The 21,601-nt window shown below is 41.4% G+C and overlaps 1 protein-coding gene across 13 annotated transcripts in view; it reads right to left on the reverse strand.

Annotated features, from left to right (window-relative positions):
• Window positions 1–73: 73 nt before the first annotated feature.
• LOC108064844 (serine-rich adhesin for platelets) overlaps window positions 74–21,601 on the reverse strand; it is a 29,271-nt gene continuing 7,743 nt past the window's right edge. Inside the window, exons 2-14 of one of the 13 annotated variants that reach the window (XM_070216025.1) lie at window positions 20,615–21,117; window positions 17,858–18,104; window positions 17,160–17,396; window positions 16,821–17,076; window positions 15,396–16,357; window positions 14,403–15,336; window positions 4,966–5,395; window positions 4,421–4,444; window positions 4,143–4,310; window positions 3,151–3,297; window positions 3,000–3,037; window positions 2,123–2,144; window positions 1,232–1,343 (exon numbers count right to left, since the gene is read on the reverse strand). In XM_070216025.1, the coding sequence (XP_070072126.1) occupies window positions 1,338–1,343; window positions 2,123–2,144; window positions 3,000–3,037; window positions 3,151–3,297; window positions 4,143–4,310; window positions 4,421–4,444; window positions 4,966–5,395; window positions 14,403–15,336; window positions 15,396–16,357; window positions 16,821–17,076; window positions 17,160–17,396; window positions 17,858–18,104; window positions 20,615–21,058 (3,915 nt within the window). In that variant the 5' untranslated portion in view covers window positions 21,059–21,117 and the 3' untranslated portion in view covers window positions 1,232–1,337. Of the gene's footprint in view, window positions 1,344–1,648; window positions 2,145–2,999; window positions 3,038–3,150; window positions 3,298–4,142; window positions 4,311–4,420; window positions 4,445–4,965; window positions 5,396–5,491; window positions 5,751–14,402; window positions 15,337–15,395; window positions 16,358–16,820; window positions 17,077–17,159; window positions 17,397–17,857; window positions 18,105–18,575; window positions 19,621–20,614; window positions 21,118–21,601 lie in introns of those variants that run through there. The other 12 variants (XM_070216026.1, XM_070216021.1, XM_070216020.1 and 9 more) reach the window with 12 other exon arrangements.

Raw genomic sequence — 21,601 nt, forward strand, 5'->3', positions numbered from 1 at the left:
GCGTCATCAATGGGATCTTGACCAGGGGCCGGCCACTCAACAGCTGTGAAATGCCTCCAAATCAAACACACACTTGTTTATCTTTCTCTATTGATAGGTACTTTCTATAACTCTTTAATAGTGGTTTACATACAGTATACGTTATATAATATCGGTTAATTACTTGACGCGCGATTATTGTGCTCTTGGAGAAAAAATATTATGTTCTGCTGCTATAGATACCTCATTCAGCAAGAGTGGTCTAGACATTTATCATAGCTCATATTATACAAATTACAGGAAAAATATTAAACCGAGAAAAACTCACTAACTTAGACTAAAACTTAGGAGAAAAAACGAGTAACAATCAAAAATTATCTAGAATCTATTTTAGATTATACATGTTTAAAGAGTATAAACCATCGAACGCACTTATTTTCGTTTTGTGCTTATGGATATTTTACTTGGAGGCTCTTAAAAATGCTCAGATTGGCGGATATTGAATATCTGGCTAACAAATTGTTATTCGGAAGCCAAAACTAAGCCAGAAAAATACTATTAAATTTAGTTTAACATTATATTGAAGCAATGGATATACATACATATATGGAGATATTTAAAGTTCATTCCTTACAAGCGAATATTTTACTAAACTGCTTTTCAAGAGCTCTTGGCTAAGATGCAAATATATATGTATCGCTTAAATTAATTAAGATCTTGTACTAGGTCTATTTTCACATCAATGGATTCTGTGTGTTTAGAGCGTTTTTCCCAGAAGACTTGCGACGGCAAATAAGATGGTTCTGCTAACTGAAAACTGGTATCTAAATCAGACTATAGTTACGGTTGGGTTTGTCATCTTGTTGCTGTTGTACAACGGCTGATAATGGGCACTCGATCCGTTCTTAACACTCTGACAGCCATTGGGATATCGCATTTTGACCACGTTTGGATTTTGGGCTAGCGAAGATGTCGACGAGGAGGAGGACGATGACGAGGATAGCGATCCGGTTGAAGATTTATTTTGCAGGGGCAGTGCCTCCCCGATCAGCGTTATCCTTACGGGCTTGTAGGCGTTGCCATTGGGCAAAGTCGGGGTGGTTTCCCATCCAATGGAGGAGCGTCTTGGGGTGTCGGGAAAAGCAGCCGCCAGCTGCTGATTATAGTTGGTCAGCGTGGTGGAAATAATGGTGTGCCGGCGGGTCTGGCTGAGAGCTGGACAGGATTTCTCCTGCTGCTGATGCTGCTGTTTCTCGTTGTGGCTGCTCTGGTGGTGGCGGATTATCGTGGTGGCTGCCAGCGTGGAGTCGTGCACGTGGAGCGTCGGAAAGTGCGTGGTATAACTGGTATATTCGGGCTTACTTCTGCGAACAGAGAAACGAGGATTAGCGGGATGTTCCGGGAAAATGTATTTATTTCTATAAAGAAACCATTAGCTTTGTCCATGCCATATAAGATTACAATTTTATAGAGAAGATGGGAAGGGATATCAAGTTTAGTTTTAACTAAACAAATATTTATAATTTTATATTGGCCAAATATGGAAAATTTCTTTTATAATTTAATTTCAATTTCCTGATAATTAACATAAGCTGAAAACGCTTTCGGAACTTTCAAGTTTTCTTAATAGAATTATAATAAGGATTCAAGCTGCATAAATATCTAAAAAAAATCCCCAAGTATGAATGGGTACTTATTCCCCGTAATAAATGTTTTTGTCACCCAATAAGAATGTTCTACAATTCATGACTCATCTGAATCATCAAGGTTTTACTTTACTTTCGACCCATCCCATCTTCTCGACGTGTTCTGGGTTATTTTTGTTAGTTTGCATTACCTTGGGACTCTATTTAATTGCCGCATGCAATTAAAACGTTTCACAAACAGTGTTAAATTTTCAGTGACAAATTAGTAACGTTCTTAGAGCTAAAGTTCGTAACTTGGATATCTTAGATATCTATTATTAAAGCTTATGCACATATCATTTTAAGTATGGTTATAGGTTGGTAAATGCTTTCGGGAACTATGTTTCTCAAGTGCAAGAGTTACAATTATCCATACAGTTATAGCTTAGGTGTAGTATACATATAAGATTGATGGCACAGAGCACAATGATGGCTAGGATGAAATCACAAAATAGTACCTGTTGCTCCCCAAATTGTAGTCTAAATAGCGGATTGTTAAAGATAAGAGAGGTGTTTGTGTGTGAGTTCGTGTTTTTATTCCATGGGAGCATTTTAGAGGCGGGTGTGGAAGAAAGAAATTTAGATGGGTTAATCGGGGCGAGATCTGGTCTATTGTTAGTCGGATCAAAAAATGCAAATTCCACCTCCTGTTGCTGCTGCCGAAGAGCTGAGGCTGCAGATTTTAGCTTTCAGCTGTAGCTACTGCAGAATCGGCCCTAATTAGACTGCTCCAATTGCAATTTGCTGCCATTAACGTCAAGAGCCGGCAAAAAGTGGCCAACTGATTTGCATGCCAGCGGAGCGTGAAGCCAGCTGAAACCGATTCCAGCAGCAACAGCCACCAGCAACTTGCAACACCAACTGGCCAGCAGCAACTACACACAAAAAATCAAATTATATTGAACCAGTACAAAGAAAAAGTGACATGAAAATGAACATTGAAAAATCTATTCTAATTAAAATTAAAAGAAAATTATTTACCAAACAATTGTGGAGAGTTTTTCTGTTAAAAAAAGTTCATTTATGTTTGAGAGCCCTTTTTATTTTCCCTTTAAAAATGAGTTTCCATATTAACTAATTAATTCCAATGTTAGTAATATCTTTTTTCCCCAGTGTATAATCACTAACAAGCAGCAACAGGCGGCATCGTTTTGTATTAGTTTTGTTAGTTTGCGGCCGCACAGCTGCGGTTGATGAAAAGCCCCCGAAATTACAAGTATTACACAAAATTACCGAAACACAAAACAAAAATGCAGAAAAAATACAGATAAATAATGCAGTAAAGTATAGTAAAGTATATGGCCGAAATTGAAACAAACATGAAAGTTTGCCTACCTGGACAAACCCTCCGCACCAATGGCAAGTGGTCGTGTCTGTGAAAGTGGAATCGGAATTGAAATAGTCGATAGCTTTCGGTTAGTCAATGTTGTGCAAACACATATGATCGGCCAGAGATATATACACATGGCCCGGAGGCCCAACTTACCCGCTCCGTTTGGGTGGCCATGCTGATGAGCTCCTTGCCCGGATCCCCGCCGGTTCCATTCGAAGCCTTCTGCCGCTTCTCGGCCTCCAATTGCTCGATGAGATCACGCTGCAGGCGGATGGTGCGATCACGATCGTCCACTTGACCCTGGATGGCGAGGGGGATTGGAGAAGGGGATAGGGGGAGGTGAGACCAGAGATCAGTAAATGTCAGCTCACTCTTGTGGAGCGAGCCATGAAAGGTCACTAGTGGTTATATCTAAGCCAGAGAGTGTGAAAATCATATCTATATAGGTAAAACGCTATCTTGGCTTAGTTTTTGCTTTTTAAGACAGTCATGCTTTGATTACTTTATATTAGTGCTTCGTTTTTTGATTTACGAAATTAAGAAGCCAATTCGGTTTCCTCAATCAAAGCATATTTTTTACACAACAGCTAAAGATGAATATAACTCTTCAAACTATGTTATATGTAGGAAAATTTATGTAAAAAAAAATTTATAATCAAATGAGCAGATCAAAAATTTTAAATAATTCAAAAATAAGAAAATTCGAAAATTTCGAAAATTTTTGAACGAAAAATATAGTTTTGTTGTAAGGCTAAAGATTTATTTCTGCCCTTTTGATTCATAGTAAACTTTCTTTATCGGATTATAGGGTTCTTGTATGATCTGTGTTCTATGGCAAGTCAAAGTGCAAAATGAACTCTTGATATATTACATATCAACACATGTATTTATATAAAATGTACGTATGTGTTGTTTTCAAAAATAAATTTACAATAAGCGTAGGTATAGTATTTTCTTCATGATTGGATATGTTACATGCTACATGGAGTTAGATTCCATGTATCTAATAAACATTAAAGAACAACAGCGAGAGTAAGAATGCGATAGAAAAGTCTTGTCCTGCTCCGAATCGTTCGGTTTGTGAGACCCAGTTTTAGTGTTCTCCCGGCTTACGAGCAAACGAAATGCAAAAAACGTGCAAATACCTGAAGGTAAACCACCTGTCTACGTAGATCCGATAGCTCCTGGAGCGGGTCCTCCGTCGTGGACGATGTGAGGCTGGCCAGATCGATGTCGTTCAGCTGCTTGCTGTCCAATCCGCAGGCGGCGAACAGCTGGACGTTGTCGTTCTCGAAAGGATTGAGCGTTTCCGTCTGCGGATAGGTAATAAAAAACCAGTAGGTTACTTGCCATTCATCGCTACTCCTACAGAAAATGCCTGGGGGCACAAATAAATAAGTTCGAACGCAAGACGGCGACGTACCCGCTTTAAATCAAAATCTGGCTCCTAGGAGTTGTGCAAGTGAATGGTGAGTGTGAGTGATGGGTGTGCCATGGAAATGTAAGGAAAGAAAAGCGCAGTTGAAAGGAAAAATTATGACTGTACTTAAAATAGTAATTTCGGCTTAAATAAAAATTTTTTTTGTTTAAGCAGAAATATCAATTTACGGAAGCCATTCAAAAAAACAATAAATAAATTTTCAATACATAAAGCAGACTTTAAACGGTTATTAAATATTAAATAAAATATCATCATAAAAAATGTTTATCAATTTTATTTATATTTTATAAATATCTCTAAATTTTTAGTAATAATGCAAGTTAACAAAAAAGAAAACAAATTACAAAATAAGGCTTCAAAAGACGATATAAATTTTTTAATAGAACATTAAATAATTACATTTAATAGTTATTTGCGGGTATAACTTTAAAAAGTAATGTAATTTCATTAAAAGTAAGAATTTAATACATTTTATATAAACCCTACACCCATATTATGTATAACCCCTATATTTAGACACCACTTACCTCCTGGAGAATTCGCCGCAGTCGCAGCAGCTGCTTCTTGAACTGCAGCACATCCTGGATCATGGCATTGCGGAAGGACTTGTCATACAACATCAGATCGTCCGACGAGCTGTGCAGCTCGCCCCCGCACCTATGGCCGGTTGCTCCGGATGCACTTGCTCCTGCTCCTCCTCCTCCTCCGCCTCCAGCTCCTCCGCCCAATCCCAGTCCCAGGTGCTGCTGCTGCAGGTGACGCTGGCGGGGCAAACTGGCCGTGGAGCCGGACGATGTCCTTGAGTTGGCCGTGCTTCTCTTCCGGGCAGCAGCGGCCGCCGAAGCTCCGCCGCTGTGCGAGGACCTCAAGCTATTGTCCGAATCGTTGCCGGTGAGCTGTTGGTCCTGGAGACGCGAGCGGTTCAGCAATCTGGTGGCACGGGCGGGCAACTGGGCGCTGGAAAAGAAAGCATTTGTATTATTAATTAAATTAAGGTTCATCGCTCAACTAAGAGAAATTAATTTATAATTAGTTAGGAATATCCAAGAGTGCCTGTGATATGTTTCGTTGGCCTGCGGCGCACTGCTGGCCATAAAGGTCGCATAGTGGTAGTGGATATGCCGCTGTTTGATGGTCATCGGTGAGCTGGTTCGCTGCTGGCTCCCCAGGAATCTATTCTCCGACGTCTTCAAGTCGGTCCGGACTCTTCGCACTCCGCTGGGCGAGGATTTGCTGGCGGATTTGCTAGCCTCCGACATTGTCCAAGCTGACAAATCGAATTTCTTTGGGTCGCTGCTTGGTCCCTAATGCTCCATGTTGTTGCTCTGCGACAATGACACAATCGCGTCATGCGCAGACCACCAACAGCTGTGTGGAGACTTTGTAGAAAAATGGTGTGCGACCCCAAGTACACTTAACCAAATTGTGTTGTTGTTAAAAAAAATATATAACATTTTTTTAAATGGTAAAATATGGGTTTTTAAGTTTCCTAATTTCTCAGTTATATATTGGAAAATAGATTTAAAATAAAAAGTTACTTAAGTATCACATCCTACTAATCTATTTAATAATAGTAGAAAAACGTATATATTATAAACCCATTAGGAATAAATAAATGTTTATTCGGATCTAATTTGAAAACCTGTCTTTACGAAATTTGTAATACCAATATTGTGAATGCAAAAAATTGTTAAATTACAATATTTTATTTTCGTAATATTTTCTTCCTAAGCTATTAAAATATGCATAGTTTAATTTGCCAAGTGTAACCTCCATCGTAGGGGTGAGTTCTGCAATTATTTAGCCAGTTTCAATTAACGCGGTCGAAATGAAAGTGAAATGCCATTGATTAGGGCTGGCCAAAGGAGCTCCGACCGGCAGTTGTCAATGGGCAATTAAGATGGGCGGTGGGGTCAGGTGGCGCGGGACAGGTAACCTGCACGACATGAATGCTGGAAATAAATCCACAGACGCGGCTGCCTTTCAGCTGGATGGTGAAAGTCAACTGTTGCGTGTTGCAGTCACCCAAATGCAAGGGGAACTGTATATAGGGGGAGGAGGGCTCTCTTACACATGCGCGGTGCTCAAAATTGTACGCCATAATTTAAACAAACTGTTGAAAAACGTATTAAAAGCAAACAAAAGAAAAAATCATTCAAAAGTAGTTAGCTCATTCGATTATTCACGGTTGTAACCAAAGGTTAATGCCTAATGGATCTTGGGTCCACTATAATACCCGCAATTATGGCGATATTTCGGTTAGTGGATCCATTACGACAAAGAAAATTAATTCGAGCATCTCAACGGGCATCTCTGTGAGACTTTCCTCCGGCAAGCCTAATTATCCGAGTTCAGATGGTTAAGTTCCAAGAGTAATTGGCCCCAGGGAACTGGCACAGCGGCAATTTGAATATTTGAATCTGCGAACTTTGTTTATGGCCGCATTAAGATGATCGCGAATTGCACGAAATGGACTGTGAACAATTTTCAGCTCATCTGGAGCGGCGATGAAAGTACGAAAATATCTTTTATTGTTCCAGCGTCCCCTTCTATTTTCACCGTTAGCTGGGCTTGTCGGCGGTATAAAGGTTCTCAGCACTCTTTCATTTTAATTAATAATAAATTCCCTACTGCGATGGTTTTGATTGCAACTGGTAGGAATGATCGGTCAGGATGATAAAAATTGATTTATATGTTAAGTAATTTAGGTAATTTTTATTTATGTTCCCATTTGGATGGTTTGGTTTATAAGAAACGTGTCTTAAAATGTTTTTTTTATGAAATATTTATAGAAATGAATCATTAAAGTAATTTTTATGGTTTCCTATTAATTTTTTAGGTATAATTAATTTAAGCAATACTGGATAATTTCTAATTAAAAAGATTTGCAAAACAAGCAAACCGAAGCCAAAAGTTCAAATGGATTCACTCGAGTGTTTCCAAACAAAAAGCAATTAAATTGTACATTATGTCCAAACCATAAAACACAAAATACACTTTCCCAAATCCCATACACAACCACTGAGCTAGCAAAATTCCACATGTTTGTGAGTTTCGCACGCCAACTTTATGCGGTTTTTGTACTATGAATATGAATGCAGAAATCGGGCCCGAAGAGATCCACCGAAATCAAAACAATACGAGTACTTTGCACAACTCAATTCAGCGAAACTCAGCAGGCGGCAGTGCCGGATATTTCGTACTCCGAACCGAAAACAAACCGATTGTCAGACGACAAAATGCCTGTCATTGCAACAAGTGCAGCAAATGGATGTATATGAATGTGTATATAAGGCGATATCAGTAGCGTAGGAGAAAAGGGGGAAATTTAACAATATTTATAACATTATTCCCATAAATTTCTCTGAGATATTTAATGTATATAAATAGATCTTGGTCGATATTAAGTTTAACATAGAATCTTTGGAAACTAGGCTTACAGGAAAATTTATTACTTTTATAGGGCTTTTTATGTAATTTTATAAATTTTAATTTCGATATATATATCATTACATTTTTCTTTTTTATATCTTATACGTTTATATTGTTTATGCATATTTGTAATATTACTTTTTTTTAACCCAGAAACCAAATAAGTTTTTTATCTTATAGTCTTTTAACCCTGCTAAATATGTGTAAATGTCAAAGAAACCCAAATATTTACCACGAATTTTGGAAATAAGATCTTGATAAGACGGTAAAAGCATTTCGTATACGAGTTTATTATGTTACGTGATGAGCGTTTAAGCACATAATTTTTATTTCTGATTATAAGGTTTTCCACAAAGTGGGCACAGAGCCCCTGAAGTTTGCCCCATGGCTACGCACCTGCTTTTCAGCTACCTTTCTACACATTTAGTACAAATGTGCCTCATTTGTGACTCCACACGCGCCACTGCCAACGGCAACTGTCGCTAACTTGGCTCACTTGGTTAGCTGCAACAGTTAGCAGTCAACATCCAACAATGACAAGTAATCACAATCATATGGCGATCCACGGAGTAGAGGCGTTGACATGCACTACTCGAACTTCACTTCCCAACGGTACTTATCAATTTGTGCGGCAAAGCGTCATTTGTCATAGAGTCGGAGACCTTTTGGGGCATATATATATAGATATGATGGCAGTACCTATCCATCTGTGCATATAGGAAGGGGAAGTGGAAATGGAAAGGCAGCTTCATTAGAGGCACCGGGAAGGGGGTGCGAGCTGCAGGCCACGCAAGTAATGGTAATGGCCATAAAAAATAAAGAAATAAGCAACATTCTCACACGGCCGCCTCTGATGAGAATCCGGTGTGTATCTCGCATGCGCAGAGTTCTCAGTTCTACACGCAGAGAAAAACTAGATTTTAGGGGAGCTATTAAAATTTCAGTTCAAATTGTAGTCTAAATATAATAAACCTAATGTTTAAACAGTTTCTGATGTTCAAAACAAAAATGTTTAATCTTAAGGCTCAGAATTTCTAATATTTTAAAATAAAATATTATTTACACTCCCTTATTCCTATTCTTTATAAAATATCTGATACCAAGAACAATTTAGAATTTGATCATTTTTTCTTCCCACAAATATGTGCATTATAAGAATAGATTTTTTAAAGTGTGTGAGCCGAGGATGATGATCAACGATGGTTAAGATGGGGATATGCCCAGAGACAGTGTTTGGGGCTGGGGAATTCGGAGTTGGGGAGCACTTTCGAGGCAGACAGGTAGATAGGATGGAAGGTAGCAGCAGAGGCAGCAGCAGCAGTTATCTGTATCTGTATTTGCACTCGATGGTATGTTGGTAGTTTGTGTGGCAAACATTCTGTTGAATTATGCATGGCGATGGAGATGGGAACCCGTACTCGTATCCGTAACCAAAACCTGAACGCGTCGCAAATGCAACTGAACTTGAAGTGGCTGAAAAGCCATAAAAGGGGGGCACCTCGACCCCCGATGCCCCCCGTCAGTCGTCTTTCGCCCCTTTCTTTATGTGCCTGATATCTGTAATTGTTACGTTTATGGCATCAAATTCCAAAAGATTTTCCAAACGTTGCCTGCATTTGCATGTGACACACTTTCCGTCCATTGTGATGGGCCTACCCCTCCCTTTCTTTCTTTTGGTTTTTTGTTGCTGTTGTTTTTGCCCCCGGTTACATATCGAATTACGCAAAGCTAAGAGCGGAAATCATCACCCACTTTGGCTACCACTTGGCTAAGGTTTCTGGGCTTTCGGTAGCTTCTGTCTGCCTTTGTTAGCCCTGCCGACAATTCGTTTCGTAAATACTACTTAAATGTACTACAGTTCTAAGCTACAATAGGAATTCAGTAATTCAATATAAATGGTTGAATTATTTATAAAAATCGATTAATTTCCTAATGATCCATTAAAGAAACAATAGGTGTTTAAGATACATTTGTTTAAATTTTTCTTATTAGGCAAGGCACTCAGCTGATTTTTTGTTTCGTAAATAAAATCTATCTAAATATCACATTAAATGCTATAGTTAATTTTCTATAAAAGTTATAGTTTTTGAGTATTCCAGTTATAGAAGTCCCACCGTACTTCTTCCACTCACTTGATTCTGCGGGTCTAGGCCAAGTGCGAAATGTATCCCAGGCAAAACGCTCTTTTCATTGACACTTGTGCCCGCGGCTTTTGTCTTTTGTTATGAACGCTGGTCGTTCGATGGCGTCGGCGTTGGACCGCCTATATGTGGCTGTATCTGTATCTGAATCTGAAGCTTTGGATGGGTAGGCAGTATCTGTATCTGTGGCGTGGAAGAGGCACCAGTGCGTATCACTGGAGGCGACGACTGCCTGCGGTCACTGGCTCTTGTTTTGGTGTTTTTTTGGGTATTTTTTTTTGCCTCGGTTATTAACAACGCAATTTTATTAGACTACGCAATAAATCCCACGCGCTTTTCGAAACAACGACTCTTGCACAATTTACCAATCTACAATTGCCTTTATTGGCAGTGCTCTTTAAACCGATATTGCTGATGGAATGATATTGGATTACGAATATAATTTATTATTTCGCATGGCTAACCGCACACAGCACTCATAAACCGAACCGCACGCTTTGAGATCTTGTTTAATACTGGAGCCGAAATCGAAGTTGTAGCCACCGCTTAAGTGGTGATGGAGTGGTATGATATGGTAATGGAACAGTACAGTGGGTTGGTTTAGAAGGTTTTAGTGATAAATTAAATAATGGTGAAATGGGAAGTGCTTAAGAATGATTATATAATAGCCCATTATGATTAAACTTTGAAAAATAAAATAATAAATTCCAATCGACTTAGGGCCGGTTTCTCGAGTCCCTGTCAAAGTCCCTGATAGCTATCTGTTCGAAAAACTTAAATACCAGATAAACTGTTCGTAAAAGCAAATCCGCTTTCTCGACTGCTTTAATTTATCTGAACGAGAAACAATTGCAGACTGCTGTTAACGCACAGAATTGTGCTGTATAGCGCAAAAAATGGCATGCTTCGATTATTTCATCAGCTGTTTGGGTATAATTCAAAGGAAAAGTCAGCTGTGATTTCGTTTCTTCTTCATAGTTGGCTTTGGGAAATCAGCTGTCATTCTATCGAGCCGAAAACGCTTAACAGGGACTCCGAGTCCCTGTCAAAGTTAGCTCTCACATTTATGCTCGAGAAAGCCAAAATGCCTTAGCAGGGACTTTATATGTTCGAGAAATGTTAGCCGGCACTCGAGAAACCGGCCCTTAGTTTTTTATTTACTGTTCAAGATTAAACTACATTTAATCTATTTCAAAGTTAGATTATTCCTAAAAATCTTGGAAAAAACTGACTCAATAAATGAATTTTATTTAGCGAACATAATAATTATAAGATAAATATTAAAACAAGAACCCTTCTCCTACTTGTATATTCCAAAATTTATTTGCAAACTCTTTAAAAAGCCCACTGTAATTGGTTGCTGTTGTTACCAATGTTTCGCTTTTCCAACGTTCCCGCCAGCAACAGCAACAGCAACATCAGCAGCAGCAGCAGCAACACCGCTTACACGAGCAACACGAACGGCAGGCAGTGGTAAGAATGTTGCTGGTGGGTCGAAAGAGATGGTCGTGTGGGTCTGGGCCGTTTTTGTGTGTGGCACAGCCGTTAGACGATGCTGGCTGGCTGGCTGAAAGAATGGAAGAAAGCCAGATCTCTTGGTGGCGGGGCAGACAAGAGCAATAGCCATAATATTTATGCACCCGGAATGCCGAGATGGGGATCACAATGCGGCTTTTGTTGCATCCGCGTGAGCGGGTTAACAGAGAGGCAATAATAACTCGCATTGAGTGGGCTTATTCAGCACTTTCTGAGGGAGGCGAGGGGGGACCTGGCCATTATTATATCTTTATGACTCATACTCATTCACTGGCCAAGCGGGCAAGCCAGTCAGTCTCAAGGTTAATCCACAAGTGCGGTTTTGCATGTGACTGGTGGGCTTTTGAAGTATCTGCAGCTGGCTGCTTGCAGATTGGCCTTCTAATCTTACCTGGAGTCGAAAAATAAAAGAAGAAAAAACGAAAAGGAAAGCCAATGTCCCGACGCAGGCGCATCTATTGGATCCATCGAGTGACAGGTTAAACCGCAACAGCACATTTAGCCATGGCCAGCGGCATTTTGCAGTTATTTGGCTGTTGGCTGCGAAACAGGTTCACATATATTCACCAGTCTTTATGTAGAGGCAGACAATTGATTTTTCCTAGCAATAAAGTTTTTCCTAACTTTTGGTTACAGCCAGAAACGACTCCATCGATGTTGATGTCGTGCCGTTGCCGGTTGTTGTTGCTGTTGCTGTTGCTAGTGTTGCTGTTGCTGGTGTTGCCTATGCTGTTGCCGTTGTGACTGTTGCTAGTTCGTTGCCATGACAAAAGAATGCGGCACTCGCCATCAAGTCTCCGGCCAAAGTCAAAATGTTATCTTAACTACGACCACGATTTGGCCAAGAAGCCAAGACCCAGTCTGGAGCTCCCATAGATAGAGACGGGATGGCCACACAGAGAATAAAAACGTGCAAATAATATGGAGTGGAATTCTTGAAAATAACTGAGTATAAAATATTTCCGTTAAACTGATCTTAGGAAAAAATAGAAAAGTTCTAAAAAGGCATATTTAATAACATACAAAAAATATTATTCTCATTAAACTAACCTAACCTTAACCTGAGGTTTAATATTTGGTTCAGATTGTTCCAAGTTATTGAACAAATTTTTTAAAAATCGGTAACGATTTCTAAATAACCCATAATTATCTTGATTTTTTCAGGAGTGTAAATTTAAATGGTTCAAATACAGAAGTTGAACTGTTGGATAACTCGTAAATTTAGTCTTACTTTTATTAGAATGCTAGGAAATGCTGATCGTAGGCTTAAAGGAATGCAATACGGATATAGTAATATTTTTTCCTGTGCTTAAGAAAAAGAGAGGTGGTGGTGGGAGGCATAGACAATTGGAAATGCCAAGTGCCGTTGCCGTTGGTCGCGTCTTTGGCTTTGGCTTCGCCCAGAATGCACAAGGCCCACACAGAGTTGTTGTTGGCTGCAGCATTTTGGGCCATAAACATGCCCCAATGGCTCTCCCCTTCTCTTTCTGGTAGCCGGCGCTAAAACACGGCAATTGGGACCGACAACGGGAACTGCAATGGGAATGTCGGATGGATGGTTGGATGGATGGAGACGCCAACGGGTTCGCCAATGGACTAAAAGTAACCTTTGGCAAACACAGACCAAACCTGTAAGTTCCAACCTGTCCCTGTGCTTCGCCGTCCTGTCCTGTCCCACTGATGTCTGTCTAATTTTGGGCTAATTTCAATTTCCATTTCCATTTACCCTTAAAATAAAAGTGGGCAGGGCGGCGGCGGTGAAGGGAAATGGGGAAGGGCGTGCCAAAGCTGTGAGCTGGCCGAAGTAAATTGCATTTGATTAACCCCAGAGCGCCCTTTTGGCAAACAAGAAAGCAAGCAAACAAGCAAACACGTGAGATTTGGCTGGCTGTTTGTTTTGGTAGCTAAATCAATTGATGAATATTCCTGGATAAGCTTGGCAATTTAAATTAACCCTAAAGTGTCCGTGTTTTTTATTGAAAGCATTTAGTCAGGGATATGATCCATATAAAACACATTATTTCCATAATTTATAGATGTTTTTCCAATAGATTTTATGATTATACCATAAAAAAGTTTCTAATGGTTTTTATTTTATTTTTGTTTATATCAATAATATTTTTATTTTAAATATTTTTTAAAATTGAATTGTACTGAGCTAAGTCATTACTTCCTCCTTATCAAATTTTAAAACATACATAAATATTGCTTTATGGCTTTATTTTATTTTATTCATTGCTGCCTTTCTGGGGCTAAATTGAGTAATCTTCTACCGGCCGGCGGAAATTTGTCTAGCAGCCAAAGAGAGAGGAAGGCTGCGCTAAAAAGAGGGAGAGGCTGCTGATTGATTTGCAGCACCTCAAGTGGAATTGGGTTGCAGGGGAGCAGGGGGAAAACTGCCGGGAAAATGCACTTAATAATATTCCAACAGTCGCTGGCCGACTGCCAAGTGCAACTGCTAATAAAACCAAATCAAAGGCGATTCAAAGAGCCACCGCCATCGATGCCACATTTCTGACCCGATGCATCCAATTCAATTAGCTTTGGTTGGGTGAGGGGAATCGAAATTATTCCGAAAGCCAGAGATCGCTTTTAAGAGATACAATTTAAGGGCGTGAAACCATATTTCGAGTGGTTGAGTTGCCGAGTTACGTGAGTCCAGGCAGTTAGATAGCATGAACTTTTGACCTATTTAAACAACCCTATAATTAATTTCTAAGTAATCAATCTTACTACGATTGTCTAACTCCCAAATTCCACATTGTATTTAAATATCTGGAATTTGTTATCTTTCGAACCTTTTATAAAACCTTCTAGTAGGTACTTTAAATTAATAAAATTACTTTAAAACTCACCTTATTCTCTCCCTTGGTCCTCCGCGCTGCCTCCTTCCTCGCAATAAAGTATTCAGCTCCTTCATCACATCGCTGCCCCGGCGTTCCAGTTCCGAAAGAAGTTCCGCCTCGGTCTCCGCCTGCATGGTATCAATGTCCTGACCTCCACGGCCAATCTTGTGAAGATCCGAGCCACTGCGACTGCGTCCCGTGGCATTTGCCATGTGATCAATGGAGTCCACACTGCTGTTCATATCGAAATCCATCATCAGGTCATCGGAGCAAATGGATTCACATGGGGATAGAGTATCCAAAGATTCAGCTCGATCCATCACTGCCTTTCGCACCGCCGCCGGAGTCCTCAGGCTCAATTCGATGGCCTGCTGGAGAGCTGTTCGCGCCTTCGACTGACTCTTCAGGGATCGCAGCGAACCCGTTTGGGTGTGGGTCAGGGTTTCCATCAAAGTTGGCGTATCCGTGGCCACCTCATGGGCTTCACTGTTGCACAGCAAAGCCGGCTGATCGGCGATCTCATCATCTATGAGATTTCCACAATCCGAACCCAGGGAAAGCGAATGGGAGGCATGAGTGGGTGTGCCGGGGGAAATGGGACTGCGGCTGCCGATGGGATCCAGATCGAGTTCGAGTACAGGGGAAATATCATCGATATCTATATCATCGATGTCCTTCTGCTGACGCTCCTCGTTGAGCTTGTGCTTCTGCAGTTTGCCACCCGCCTCCTCGGAATCCTCGGTGCTGCTAACCAAACTATCTGTGGGCGAGGTCTCATCGTCCAACAGAAGGCAACTGCTGCTGGCCAAAGCCAACTCGGCGAATTTGGATTCATTGAGAGCATTGTTAAAGGAGCGAGGACGCGCCTCCCGATTGTCCACCAGGTGAAGGTTGAGCAGGGTGGCCTCCTGACCCACATTGGGTGGAGTTTCCGTCATCGAAGCTGGAGGGGATTGGAAATTCTTTAAAAATAAAACCAGGTAAAGAAAGTAAACAACTTACATATTGTGCTAAACTGCATGTCCGTGTTGATCAGACTGATCTCGTCCAGACCCAGCGACATGTCCTCCTCCTTGTCATTGTCCCTGGGATTCTCCGGAGCCTGGGTATCGCTACTGATGCTCATGCTCATGCTGCTGCAATCCTGGGCAGCCAGGGATTCTCCTGCCTGCAGACGCCAAGTGGAGGACTGACTCTGATGCTTGGCACTCTTCTCGGAGGTGGACGAGTCCAAATAGAGCTTCTCCTCGTCCACACTTTCGCTCTCATCGGAGCCACTTGTCTTGGGTTTATCTGGTTCCTGATCCTGCCGATCCTGATGATCCTGGGTTGCCGGGGCCTCAGCCTGACGTCGCTCGTAACTCTCGCGACTCAACACGGTATTGGATCGTACCAAGCCCAGTAAGGGAAGTGGAATACTCTGACTCCCGTCAGTGGGCAACTTTGGAAGTGCCAGTGGTTCCACAAAGGAGTTCGACTCGCTGGACGGCGGATCATCGGCATCGCGCACCTCGAATGTGTGCCGTCCGCTCATCACCATCTTGAGGTTCCTGGGCCTGCTGCGACTCCTCTTCGAACCCACCGAGCTGCCCGAGCTGCTGTCCAAGGCCATGTCCATGCTGGCTATCCCCGAATCCGCGCTGATTTCCCTGCTTCCAGAGAATCCTCGACGCGTCGAGTTATTCGTCAGCTGCTTCACGCTCTTCTGGTCGAGATGCCGCGACGACTGCGGCTGGACATGCACGGAGGTCAGGGGATGCTGACGGGAACTCGTGGTGGAGATGTCCTTGGCCCGGGCTCCTGTCGAGTGGGCGGGCACCGGCGATTGCACACTGCTGCTGGGCGTGGTCGGTGTGGTGGCTGTCAAACTGATGGCCACCGGGTACTCAGGCCTGGGCAGGCTCACCGTCTGTAGGGTAAACTTGGCATAACTGGCTGGAGTGGGTCGCGGAGTGGGGCGAACTCTGGGAAAGATTAAGAAAATGTTTCAATATTAATATTAATAATGGTAAATATAAACAATTCTGGCGAAGTTTTCTGTTATTTGTATGATTTTAATTATTGTTTTTTTGTTCAATATTTAAATATATTTTTCTACACAAAAAAGAGGAAATATAAATTATCTAACAATATTTATCAGTAAAGCTGATGTAATATCTTATATATCATATTTAAATCATTAACAATAAAATGGTCCTTCAGGATCTTTCTTGATCTTAATTGATTACAATTTCTTTTTATTGAACTTGAACTTCATATTGTTAGAATAAGTAGAATAATTATTGAGATAATTTTGTAAGTTAATTTGGTTTATTTTTATAGACTCTTCTAAAAAGTATTAAATTTATCAATTATCTTTGAGTATATTTTATTGTTCTTATATTCCCTTTCATATTACTATTTATATTAAAACTCAGAATTATTCACATGACATTGGCATGCATGCTGGCCAGGTTGTTGTAGTTATAGCGGGGCTGCATCGCTCTCGATCCCGACCCAGATCCGGCTCCCGAAACCGCACCCGATCCCGACGTTTCGTCTGCAATCTCGCCGAAGAACTGACGCCGCTGGTACTCGATGGTGGTGTTCTGGTTCAGGTTGAACGTCAGCGTTTTGGGCTGGGCTATTTTGGGCTCCCCATCGCCGGATCGACCGGCGTGTGCGCTCTTGGAGCGACGTTTCACTGCGGGAAAATCGAAGGAAGGAAGTTTTTTATTGGAGTCCGAAATGGGGAAGCTCTGGTTTATTTGCGGCATCGACACTCACAATTGCTCACCAATACCGGACCATTTCCCGCTCCCCGATTGTTATTGTTGTTGTTGTTGTTCTGTGCATTGGCCGTCGAATCCGATTCGGATTCTTCGCTGGGCCCAGTTAGGCCCGCAGAAGCGGGGCGTGGCACCGCCCCACGATAGCCGAAACGTCCACCGGCCGCACCTGCCCCCAAATTGCCAGTCTTCTGGGCAGCGGCGGCGCCTACTTTCTCAAAGTGAACGGGAGCAGCTGTCCGGGAAGAGAATAAAGGAAAAGAATGATGTGTTGGCATGTCAACTCATTGTTAAATGGGCCGAATTGTCGCCAAATTAAAAAGCAATAACACTTGGTCGGCTATTGCCAATTTACAGGGGATATAAGCTCACAGTACTACCTTTTTTAAGTCGAAATAGGGACTGTGCCTGTTTTAAAATATAAGAGTACTTAAAAATATGAAAAGAAATGTATTAAGCTTTTATTCAAATTTTAAAATTATTTTTTTGGAAAATTTATAAAACTTTTTCTAAAAAAAATACTTGCTTATTTACCTGACTTTTTTTTAATTAATTCTTTAGTAATTTCTTTTTTAAAACAAATATTTCAATATTTTCTTTCTCTGATTTCCCCCAATATAAATATAAAATAAACTAAACAAATATAACTATTTTTATTACCTCCCCCGAAAACTCCATTAACTCCAACCAACTCACCTGCATTCCCGTTGTCGTCCTTTGTGTCTGTGCGAGTTGCGCTTTTGTCTCCGCCTTCCAGGAGTTTCTTGAACTTCTTGGGCGTCCCATTGAGCTTTTTGCGGAAGCCAAAGGACATGGCGGTGCCCTTGGTGTGCACCGTCTGATTCTGATCCATCGCCTCTGAGGGATTGCCATTACTATTTCCGTTGCCATTGTGGTGCCGTCGACTTGACTTGCTGCCCTGCTTCTTGCTCTCCGCCTGTCCCTAAGCGGGTGAAAGGGGTAAAACGAGGAGAAAGGGGTGAAAAGCGATTAGGATGAAAGCGAAACACATTTGCGAATCGGGTCAGCACAGATGAGAGGCGCACGGAAACAAAGGAGCCTCGAGGACTTCCCCAACAAGAGACAAAATACAATAGAATACATGGCTATTAGCTAACTACATGAGTCACTCGGTTCTACGAACAATAACTATTTGCGAGATACTTTTGAGGGAATCATGATAACTATCAATATGGGAAACCAAAACATTTCTCTTCATGAAAAATAAATTCATTCCACAATGAGTAAATGATAAAATTTACTTTCTATGATAACTATAAAATTTTTCTATATTTTTTATGCGAGAGAGCAAATCGAACAAAGCAGGATGTATTTAATGTATTCCGTTCTAAACGACAAAGCTCTCTAATATTTTTTTTTTAAATAAACGAATGTATCTCCAAGTAGTAGGTACCATGATGACTGCCTCGACTTCCGCGTCGGTTGCTGCGTCCTCCTCGACTGCTAGTTTCCGAAGGTCCTGCTCTAGGAGCGCTTCCTTATCATCGATATCGATGTTCGGCTCTTTGTGTATTATTTGCTGCTCCTGATCGGAATTTTCCGCGCTCGGCTCGGCGACCCCCTCGTTTAGCTGCTGCTGCTGCTGTGATGCGAATTTTCCTAGTGAGACGACGACGGGGTTGTCGCATTCATCCATTTTGCAGGTCGTCGGCAGAGGAGCTCGCTTTTCCGGCGAGCCTCCGTCCGTTTGCTGTCCCCCCGGGAAGTCGTCTTGATCCTGGCGTAGAAAAAGTCCGCTTTGGGTTGCAGTACGGCTATGTTCATGACACGGCCGAAGCGAAAGGCGCACAAATTACGCCATTTATAATTGCACTTGAGCCGCACACACAGATACAGATACACAGCGAGTACCTGCCAGTACACCCACACGGGGGTCCTTGAAAATCCTAACGGCTTGCTGGAAAAATCTTTTGCAGATTGCTCGCACTTTTCACGCCTCACGTTATGCAAACGTTTTTCGCACTGTTCTCCCACTTTCCTATTTCGAAATTGTCTTATTGTTTTTGTTCTTTTCCTATTTGTTGTTAGTTTTTTTTATAGTTTTACTGAGTTTTTTCTGCTGCGGCAGAGTGGCGACGATTTTTCACTTGTGAAAGCACGGCAAACGGAAAATTGAATGGCGAGCTGAAAATTCTCACGGAGCAAATGGGTTTCCCTGCCTTCTTGTGGTGGGTCTGGTCGTTATACTCTCTTTTGCTTGACCACAGGGGGAGAAATTGGAAAATAGACGGAGAGAGTTCCCAGTGTTCGCTCATGCGCAGAGCGGGCAAAACAAGTGGCTGTTCGGAGATAATGGTTTAAAATCGGGGGTGGCTTAGTGTGGCGCCATCTAGCGGCTGGGCTGGCACTTAGCAGGGAAACGAACCAAGACAAGTGGAAAATGACTTGTGTATTTTTTAAAGTAGCAGCTTTTATTATTACGTTGTAAAATAAATTACCTAAGATTCGGGTAATAATGTTTTCTAATACTCGCAAAAAAAATTCAATGGGGATATAGGTTTCCTAAGTACTACTTCAAAAAAATTAAGAGTTGCCTGAGTGATAGAATTTGACGGTAATAGCAGTGTATTGCTTTTGGTGTAATAAATCAAAGGGAACACAAAACTTCTGATTTTTAAATAGAAATACAAAATTAAGGCTTAGTTGTGCAATTAATATCAAAACTATCTTCATTTGCTTTCAAACTTTAAAACGTAAAAATTGCCAAATTTTAATAAATTAAGGGTTTTGAACATTTAAAAGGAGTGTGAGGTTGATTTTCCTTTCTTTCATGCTCAGTGATTCATGTAAAATTCAGATGTAATAAGCCCTCTGAGACATTATCCAAGTAAAATAAAATTTGGTTAAGGTCAATTGCCGTGGGGGGAGGGGAGGGATAAAATGCCTCGGTTAAGTATGAAAGATGATATGTGGGTTGGGAGCCGTTTTCGACAACCCCCCTCGCCCCTTCACCATCTGGGATGTTTATGTAAAATTACCTTGTAATAAGCCTTGCGAGAAAAGGAATATGAATATGTAAGCCCAAACTTTTAATGGAAAGGCAAGGTAAGTGATTCTGGAAAGTGAGTGAGGGTATTGGGTTATTTAGCCAAAATTTCTATATTCTTCATGTTTATCTTGTCTGAAACTAGCAGGAAAAAAATAAGTAAAAAAAGATGGATAACTAGTATGTTGTAACTTTAGATCAATTTTAAAGTATCCTTCCCTACGCTACATATATTTTGAATACGTCCAGCTTTAGTTCACTTTCTTTTTAGAAACAATGAACATCGAGGTTGACAATAGTCTGGCGAATGAATAGATTGTTGACCCACAATCTCTGACACCACATTTTCGCCAGACTCAACTTTCCAGCCGCAGAGTTCGCAACTTATTGATAGTGCTTCGCCAGAAGCCTCAAGTGAGTTGTAAACATTTATCAATATTACTCACCGCCAGCCAGCCGTTGTTCTCGACTGGTAATTGAGGTTCTGGCCTGATTCTGGCCTGATTCAGGATGTTGCCGGAGGAGGACGCCTGCTCCTCGGCGCTTTCGATGGCCTGCAGCAGTTCGTGCAGTAGGAATTCCTGGCAAGTGGAGTACGCCGATCCGCTCAGTGGTTCCGCTGGGGCAGCATCATTGTAAAGGGACTCGATGTGCAACACGGCCTGCTCCGGTTGCTTCCGCCGGCTTATGGTGTAATAAAAGGGTTCCTCCTGCTCCTGCTGGCTGGCTGCTATGTATTCATTACTCGCTGTCAGCTGTTGCCAGATTTTGTGCGCCTGGGCGAGATCTTCGTGGGACAGTGCGATTGTCAATACAGATTGATGATGCTCCGCGGCTGGGGACGCGAATTGGTGGAGCGGAGGCGTCTGCCGGGAGACACACTTGCCCATGGCATCTTACAACAGCAACCGGAGTTTTGTGGCAACACGTCTTTCTTCTCCTTTCGAGACTGCAAAGAATAAACAAAATATTACAAAAATGCGTCAGCTATTTGGGGTTCCTCAAAAGCCACCGAAATAGCTTCTGTCATTTCCTTATCAAACTGACATTTGAATAATGAACAACAATAGGTCTTATTTAATAGGGTAAAAAAATTTAAATTGGCAGCCCAATCGAAAGAAACAAAAACCTTTCATTTTGTGCTACAACATTTTAAAATCGAATATTATTTTATAACTTTAAAATTTTAGATAAATTAAAAAAAACATGGTGGGGATATGTTAGCTTTCAGAAGAATTTAAAAAAATATATAAGAAAATAAAAATAGTTGTTATTTCCCATGTACGAATACATTCATCAGAAGATTCAAATGAGTAGGTTGGTCATAAGATCCTCCCCGCACGGCATATTGATATGCTGGGAGCTCGTCTGGCTTGCGGTTGGCGTGCAGGTAATGATACACCTGTCCCGCCAAACCACCAAACACCCCCCAA

The sequence above is a fragment of the Drosophila takahashii genome, chromosome 3L (assembly GCF_030179915.1).
Source record: "Drosophila takahashii strain IR98-3 E-12201 chromosome 3L, DtakHiC1v2, whole genome shotgun sequence".
NCBI lineage: Eukaryota > Metazoa > Arthropoda > Insecta > Diptera > Drosophilidae > Drosophila > Drosophila takahashii.